The 9,074-nt window shown below is 43.9% G+C and overlaps 2 protein-coding genes across 3 annotated transcripts in view; both read left to right on the top strand.

Annotated features, from left to right (window-relative positions):
• Positions 1-3,037: 3,037 nt before the first annotated feature.
• On the top strand, positions 3,038-6,983 carry LOC105911928 (structural maintenance of chromosomes protein 5-like). 2 transcript variants are annotated; one of them, XM_012840835.2, is made up of 6 exons: positions 3,038-3,179; positions 3,711-3,780; positions 3,998-4,030; positions 4,970-5,029; positions 5,951-6,014; positions 6,666-6,983. In XM_012840835.2, the coding sequence occupies exons 1-6, from the start codon at positions 3,161-3,163 to the stop codon at positions 6,942-6,944; spliced, it is 525 nt and encodes a 174-aa protein (XP_012696289.2). In that variant the 5' UTR covers positions 3,038-3,160; the 3' UTR covers positions 6,945-6,983. The 2 variants fall into 2 exon arrangements, with proteins under 2 accessions (XP_012696289.2, XP_012696290.2); XM_012840836.3 differs by having other exon boundaries at positions 3,043-3,295.
• Positions 6,984-8,722: 1,739 nt separating this feature from the next.
• The window catches only part of LOC105911930 (protein PET117 homolog, mitochondrial), a 17,290-nt gene continuing 16,938 nt past the window's right edge, over positions 8,723-9,074 (top strand). The window contains exon 1 of the mRNA XM_012840840.3: positions 8,723-8,949. Within this exon, the coding sequence (XP_012696294.1) occupies positions 8,854-8,949 (96 nt within the window). The 5' untranslated portion in view covers positions 8,723-8,853. The remainder of the gene's footprint in view (positions 8,950-9,074) is intronic.

Here is a 9,074-nt window from a genome sequence, read left to right as displayed (position 1 = left end):
GACAGGGATTTGGCCAATCTAGCTGCTGGATATGTGGCAGCCTGCCATAACCTGAGGGACAGCCAGTAAGGCCATAGAATGCCAAACTAACTGTATGTTTGTTGTTATTTTTGGAATGGTCTATTGTTGTTTATTTATTTATTTATTTTTAATCAACTCTGTTCTTTGCTTTGGCAATAGTGTTTAAAAAACATTCATGCCAATAAAGCTTCTTTGAATTGAGAGAGAGAGAGAGACAGAGAGAGAGAGAGAGGGAGAAAGAGAGTGAGGGAGAGACAGAGACAGAGACAGAGACAGAGATATAGATAGATAGAGAGAGAGAGAGAGAGAGAGAGAGAGAGGGAGAAAGAGAGTGAGGGAGAGACAGAGACAGAGACAGAGATATAGATAGATAGAGAGGGAGAGACAGAGACAGAGATAGAGAGAGACAGAGAGAGAGAGAGAAAGATAGATAGAGAGAGAGAGAGAGAGAGAGAGAGAGAGAGAGAGAGAGAGAGAGAGAGAGAGAGAGAGGGAGAGAGGGAGAGATCTCCATTCATTGTTTTGGATCTGGAATGCATCTGACCCTGATCTACTCTAGCGCCATCCTTGATCTACTTCATCTGCAACACATCAGGGGCATCAGGGGCAGGAGAATATCACCCTTCTATCCTCTGGACATCAGGGGCATCAGGGGCAGGAGAATATCAGCCACACTTATATCCTCTGGCCATCTGGCCATCAGGGGCAGGAGAATATCACCCACCCTTATAACCTCTGGACATCAGGGGCATCAGGGGCAGGAGAATATCACCCACCCTTATAACCTCTGGACATCAGGGGCATCAGGGGCAGGAGAATATCACCCTTATATCCTCTGGCCATCAGGGGCAGGAGAATATCACCCTTATATCCTCTGGACATCAGGGGCATCAGGGGCAGGAGAATATCACCCTTATATCCTCTGGCCATCAGGGGCAGGAGAATATCACCCACCCTTCTATCCTCTGGACATCAGGGGCAGTAGAATATCAGCCACCCTTCTATCCTCTGGACATCAGGGGCATCAGGGGCAGTAGAATATCAGCCACCCTTCTATCCTCTGGACATCAGGGGCATCAGGGGCAGGAGAATATCAGCCACACTTCTATCCTCTGGACATCAGGGGCATGAGAATATCAGCCACCCTTCTATCCTCTGGACATCAGGGGCATCAGGGGCAGGAGAATATCAGCCATTTTGTAACTATGGACATTATTATCTGGTACAAACCACCAATACAGTACATATTTAAAGTGCAGTTCTTCTAATGGTTCATGTGTTCCTTTACAGTATGTGAACTTTATAATGTAAAGCTGCTGTTTAGCACGCCAAGGCACTTTCGATGCATTTTCACCCATCAGTGTCTGTATGCCATCATGCCTCCCCAGCCAGCTCTGACCAATAAAAACGCTTTAGGACCATCATAGCAAAAACAGACAGGCTGAGAAACAGCTTCTATCCCAGAGCCATCATAGCACTTAGCAATGCACAAAACTGACCTGTATTTGTCTCTCTGTTGTGTTATATGTCTTGTGTTTTTATAGTGTAAATATGTATATATATATGTTCAATCTATATTTTTATTGTTTTTGTGTCTGAGAGCTGCTACCTCAATTTCGTTGTACTTGTGCAATGACAAATAAATATATTCTATTCTATTCTATTCTAAAAGCAGTTGATGCATGTCAAGACGTGACAACAGTTTAAATAAATGAGCAGTGATCAGCTGTTTATATATATTATGCCGCCCTTAGTCACACATCCAAGGTCCAGGTTCTTTAACACTGATGTTCTTTATTGCGCTGACACACACAGACACCAATACACCGTAGAACTATACAGAAATGAATAAAAGACATACAGCAATCAATCATAAGTTCATACACACAAGAACAATCTTAAATGTTATTAAAATAATAACCAAACAAAACGTAACATACCACTTTTGCCTGCTTGTGGACTAAGAGGGATATACAGCTTGTATTTCTTTAGAGAGCATGAGAGAATATTTCAGCTTGTATCATCTTTACCTAGTAGCTTAATACTAGCTAAACTTGACCTCATGCGGGCATCCAGTCATTCATCCAACTATCAACAGGAAGTGACAGGTTACATGCATGATGGGAAATTGAGTCAAACTTACAAACGTCTTTAGTAGCTCAAGATAACACATAGTGGAGAAACTATTAAAACTTTTGTGACTGCAATTACATATATATTTTTAAATGTCACTTCAACTTTGTGTGGGCCATCAGGTAAAATGGGCGAACAATCAGTGCACAGCCGCCACATCCACAAACTATACTTTATCACATTTTCACTCCTAAGATATGCAACAAACGTTTTAGTCTATTGTTGCCAGACATAATCATTCAAGATAACACATTTTTTTGGAATGGAATATATCTTGTTATCTTGGCTCTTCAGAATGTTCCAAAAAGTCCCGTTGATTTGAATGGGCCACCCCAACGTTCGCAGGTCCGTAATTTCTTGATATTGACCGCTGTCATTGGCAACGGGTTTTGTGCTTCTAATTTACATCTTTCATATCATTCCGCAAGTAGTCCGGTCATTTAACGTAACAGACTCATTGTAATTTGAAGTCAGCAAGTACTGGGTTGCTACGCAACACCTGAAACTTAAAAGTTCTATTTGCTTGAATAACAATTTTTTCTTAGCGGAAATCACGAAACGGCAACAAAATCATTAAAAAGAGGTATTTTGTAGGAATGTCTTCTATCGTTTTGGCAAGTAACCGTACAATAAGCGGCATAATGTATTGTCCGGCGGTCATTATCCAAAAATAAATCCCTTCAGTAGGAAGCCTCCGCTGAGCGTCGGGGTCCTGTTCGGCCCGTCGGGATATATTTTTGGATAATGACCGCCGGACAATACATTATCCCTTACTTATTTCACTTAATTCTTGCTCATTGTCTCACTTTATGTGGCGGTCATATTAGGCACCGCTATGCAGTACGTTTAGTTTAAAGCTGAAACTTGACAACAGTGGAAAGGCGATTTAAAGAAGTGCTGTGTTGCACAGATAGGGTTCGATGTATGCGATACTCCACATGTCTTGTCTGTTCAGGCTGACACTCGGCGGTCGACGAATTCAGCACAGTGGCGGGAGGAGTACCAAATGGCTGGTCGACGTTTAGGTTTGAGTTAAACAATCATTATATCGGTAAATGTGAACTTCTATAACACTGCTGTGTTGCAGTGTTGTCTTTGTACAACGGAAGCGGATATGATATCTCTGATGCATCGCAGAAAGGTATTAACTATCAGTTTGTATAAACGTTCACCAAAGCTAATGCAAGGCTGACTGGAGCAACTTTTGGCTAACTTCTGTTAAAGCCCAATTTAACATGGTTAGCTGCGTTAGGATAACTTAACACCCAAACATTAGCGAGCGTGTGCCTTATGCATAATGCAATCACACAGCAATAAATGCTGGTATATCAACAACCAGGTGCAAACGATTTTGATTGTGTGTTTGGAATGTGAACTGTGAACTTACACATCATCAACAGTTAGCTCCGTTTTGAATCAGAACGTTCGTGTTGCTAAGGTGCAGGAGGCCGCCACAGCCTCCGTGTTTGTTTTTCGCATTTCAGGCTTTGTCACCTTTTTATTTAGACAGAGGTGTATTTCTCTGTAGTCACGCTCACAAATGGTACATCTTACAGGAGAAGAAGATGCAATGAAAACCAGAAAACAGACGTTACAAGAAATAAGGAGCAGCCGTCCAGCAACAAGGCAAGTTGGGCATCATTTATGCAAGTTAATGTTGGCTATCATTAGCTAAGCCCTATGTTACTCACACTAAAATATCAAGAGGTTACCTCTATCCAGGAGCCATTCTAGTTACTGTTAAATGTATTTCCTCTGTCGTTTTGGTCTTAATAATACCTGTCATGTAATTCTAATTGAGGTATAATACTGACAATATCTTCTTCTGCTTGTTTGTCTAAAGGAGTCAAGGTCTTGTGGAGGCTGTCTCATCCGGGTGAGTTATATGGCCGGTGCTCTCACACTAACAACCGGGGTGCTCTCACACTTAACAACCGGGGTGCTCTCACACTAGACAACCGGGGTGTTCTCACACTAGACAACCGGGGTGCTCTCACACTAACAACCGGGGTGCTCTCACACTAGACAAGCGGGGTGCTCTCACACTAACAACCGGGGTGCTCTCACACTAGACAACCGGGGTGCTCTCACACTAACAACCGGGGTGCTCTCACACTAACAACCGGGGTGCTCTCACACTAACAACCGGGGTGCTCTCACACTAACAACCGGGGTGCTCTCACACTAACAACCGGGGTGCTCTCACACTAGACAACCGGGGTGCTCTCACACTAACAACCGGGGTGCTCTCACACTAACAACCGGGGTGCTCTCACACTAGACAACCGGGGTGCTCTCACACTAGACAACCGGGGTGCTCTCACACTAACAACCGGGGTGCTCTCACACTAGACAACCGGGGTGCTCTCACACTAACAACCGGGGTGCTCTCACACTAACAACCGGGGTGCTCTCACACTAACAACCGGGGTGCTCTCACACTAGCTGGTGTCTCTGCCTGTCAGTTAACTGGCGTACGGTGGTGGATTTGTATGTCGTCCCAGGTTTGTGAGAAATCTTAAAGTTAATCAGCCTGGCCAATCCCTTCCATTGCTCCCAGCTTCGGGAAATTCATTTGGGTCTGGTTATACCAGGTTATATAAAGTGACATACAGCAGCTTTTCAATTGCATTTTACATTTAAGTACAGCTCCAATGAATCAGTAAAAAATGGTAACCTTTTAATGTTGGTTAGTATGCTCTTCAAACAACATTACTGAACTACACGTAACTTTCAGTAATAAATGGTAACCTTTTAATGTTGGTTAGTATGCTCTTCAAACAACATTACTGAACTACACGTAACTTCCTGACAGCATAAAAGCACCAGCCAGGCGACGGGTCAGTCATGCAGGCACAACAAGCCAATCAGCAAAGTAAGTAAACTCTTGGCTCTTAGTGTGACACTACGCAACAATTTGACACTTTTTGACGTATGGTTTTATAGGCAACTAGTTTTGGGTACCATCCTCAAATTCATTTTGATAGCATATGGTCATGTGAAGGACAGATAAACACCTTTTGTTTTTCCCACTAGCCATCCAGGATATGCCCTATGTAGTTCGGTGTTCCAGGCTGGAACACCCTGCAAAAATTGAAGAAAAGCTTTCACAGCATGACATTGCCAGCAGCGATACTGCCAAAAGACACCAGTTAGTGTGTTGGCAAGCTTCTTTCAGTGTCAACTGGGCTGTTGGTGGTGTTAGCAAGGTTTTTGCATGCCTTTTTAGGTCGTTTACTTTGCTCGTTTTGGAACAGAACTCTTTATTGCTGCTTTAAAGGACCAGTCTGTGATCCTAATCCTATACACTTATTGACAACTTCTGCAAGTTGTCCACTGGCTGTCTGTTCTTTGTGGGAGCTGAGAAAAAAAAACGTCTTCATCTGCGGTATACATACGATTCATGTCAAAAATCTCGGAGGAAATGAACATTACATGATGCAAAACGGACACCGCAGAGAGTGATCATGTTGAAGATCTGTCAGCACATGTTGGCACACAGTCAAGGCCCGTGCACAAAGGCGTGTCTTGTTTTGGTGGCTTCCAAATTTGAATTTTGTAGTCAGTTTTTTGATCTGCTGCATCTGGTCAAGTTGTAGGCCTTTTCTGCCCCGGGGAAATCATGGCGCCACCACGTTATGTCAGCTTTGTGGGAAAACTGTAATATTGCTTGTGCCAAATGAATGAACCGTAATTGAAATGGATCATGGAGCACATGGTGATCTTGCTTAGAAGATGTGTGAAATGAGAATAAGATTTTCCTGCCCAGTTAATGACCTGCTCATTGTCTTAACAGAACGCCCAATGGCTCCAAAGGACAGACGAGGAAAAGGACCAGAAAAACAAAGAGCGGACGGGAGGTATGTTTCTACACGTGCACGCTCACACGTGCACACTCACACATATTTCTATACGTGCTCGCTCACACGTGCACGCTCACACGTGTACGCTCACACATATTTCCATACCTGCATGCTCAGATGTATAGAAACATATGTGAGTGTGCACATTTCTAGAAAAAGAAAAATCTGGATTTTCCAATTGAAAACACAGAGCATAATAAGGTCCTCTTTAAGCAATGTTCATACTTTAATTTGTGGGTTCTACTAGAAGGGCTTTAATGTTTGAAAAACATAATTTTTTCACACTGTACATCTCTATTCACTCTCTGTCTGAAGCGCTCTGTTAGAGCTCCTGTGTCTTTCTGATTTAACGCATAACATACACGATGATTTAAACTAGGGGTATTCTGTCAGTCACTGCTGAAATATTATAATGTTAATACGTTAGCATATGCTATACAATATTTATAATACTGAGGGATTATAATCCATCGCTCGGATAATCCCCCGTTGACTGATGCTACTGTTCCGTTTTACTGATGCTACTGTTCCCGTTGACTGATGCTACTGTTTCCCGTTGACTGATGCTACTGTTCCGTTGACTGATGCTACTGTTCCGTTGACTGATGCTACTGTTCTGTTGACTGAGGCTACTGTTTCCCGTTGAAGGAACCGGGCATCATGCGTGACCTGCGTGCCGCCCTGCGGTGGATGCGGAGCAACAACCAGCGGTTCCGTGGCCAGGTGACGGAGCCGAGCGTTCTCCAGATGGTGGAGGAGGACCAGCAGGAGGCTCTGAAGACTGCCCTGGAGTCCGACTACCCCGAAGCCAAGGACCCCTTCCTGTTCATCTTCCAGTTCCGCGAGGACATGGACGCGTTTGTGGACGCCTGCGCCGACGACCAGGGCCTGCAGATCAGCTGCATGTTCCTGGAGACCGTCTCCTGATTGTGTGCGTGTGTGCGTGTGTGCGTGTGCGTGTGTGCGTGTGCGTGTGCGTGTGCGTGTGTGTGTGTGTGTGTGTGTGTGTGTGTGTGTGTGTGTGTGTGTGTGTGTGTGTGTGTGGGGGGTACCCAGTCTGGGAGGGGTCCTGATGGGATGTGGGTGTCTGGGTGTGTAGAGTCACTTCATCCTGGTGGGTTGAAGGTGGGAGTAGGCAGAGTGTTCTGTCACTGATGGTGACTAGACTTAGGAGGAGGGGAAGGGCACTGTGTGATCCAAAGGCTGGATGTCTCTATTAGTGATGGTGGGGTGGCCTTTCTTTCTTGGAGGAGGTGCTTGTTTATTTGTTATCATTATATACCATTTTTTACCATGTTTTCTTTTTTTTCTTTTTTTTTTTGTTGTTGTTAGAAGTTCTGAAGCATTTCTGAAATATAATGCATTTCTAGTTTTCATTTTCTGCTAATCTCCCCTCATGTATGACTTGACGTGAACGCGTTAAGGGAAACCGGTCTTTCGCTGGTTTGCCGTCTCTAAACTGTTTCTTTTTTCCTCAGACACCACACACACACACATTCTCTCACACACACAGACACAGACACACACACACAGACGCACCACACACATTCTCTCACACACACAGACACAGACACACACACACAGACCCACCACACACACTCTCTCTCTCACACACACACACACATACCACACACCACAGACACACACACACACACACAAACACCACACACACTCACACACACACACTCTCACACACAGTCACAGTCACAGCTGTCACATACATGCGTCGCCATTCAGAGAAAATGAGCTGTAACCAGACACGCATACACCCTCATGCTCTTCCCTCCCAAAATGAGGGGTACAGCCTGGTCCATATGCACTGATGTTTCAAGGTTACACACACACACACACACACACACACACACACACACACGTTAGCTGATATCTTGGGTTACCCTGTAGGCAGGTATTCCGTATACGTGAACTAGTGACGTGTAAGTGAGTAAGTGGTAACCCTCCAATGGGCTTCATTCTTCTAGCAAAGCAAAGCCATGGGGCTCTTCTACTCGGAGGTTTACCACTCCCTCAGCGTTAACTTACCCAGGTTTGTCACTAAACCACGTACTTGGTGACTCCCCCTGGTGATGGATATTATATGTCATGTATTATATGTCCCCTTGTCTTGGCTGCGGCTGATCCTGTACGGACTCCTTCACCATTGTAACTTAATACAAAGCATGAATTGAAAATATGTGTTGGTCACATTAAACTTAATGTTGGGTATGGATGTAAGTTTACTTGCTGTGGACAATTATTTTATTTAATTTTTTTTAACTTTTTAATTTTTTAATTATTTTTGAATTTTTCTCTTGCCGAAAGACCAGTTTTAAAGAAACATCGCCCTTTTAAATGTAATTACACAATTCTGCTATAAGCTATTGCCTTTTTAAATGTAATTACACAACTCTGCTATGAACTATTGGTTTTGCTTTTTCACCTCTCCATGACGAGTCATTAAAGTCTCAGTTTTGATACATCAAAATCGTTGTCTCTTTTTGAGAGATTTTGTCCTATGCCTTGGAGCGAGCAACTCAGTCGTCAGATATGGGGCTGAACGTAAACAGTCTCAAAGTAGGTTGTAAAACCAGTAGCTACAGTGATTTTCGTTACAATTGGCATTGTCCACAACTACCACATGCATTCAAGAACATAGATATATATGTCTATGTTCAAGAAGACAGGCCGCCAATTTTGCCCCGGAAGTAGTTTCACATGAACCTCCGCCTGAACTCTGAAGATGGCTACTTGTTATCAAAACGTCCTCTCGAGATAGACGTGGCCGTAGCACATAGCGTATCTTTACCAGTGGAAAAACACTAGGCTGTGCTGGATAGCTATGTCCACAGCTTCTAAAGTTGTCTTGGGACTGTCTGTGGTTCTGACCATTAGCACTGTGGCCGGAGTGCACCTCAACCAGAACTGGGACCGACAGGTAGCTAAAGCTCGTTATCTAACGGACTTGCCATGCCTAGCTAGCTTACACTTGTTTAGTTAAGCTACAACAATTGTAAACCCCTAGGTGACGCACCAGTATCAGATACATTCCACGTATTAAGT

Source organism: Clupea harengus, chromosome 24, assembly GCF_900700415.2.
Source record: "Clupea harengus chromosome 24, Ch_v2.0.2, whole genome shotgun sequence".
NCBI classification, from domain to species: Eukaryota; Metazoa; Chordata; class Actinopteri; order Clupeiformes; family Clupeidae; genus Clupea; species Clupea harengus.
Note: the sequence above shows the minus strand (reverse complement) of the source record. Positions and strands in the feature narration are given on the sequence as shown.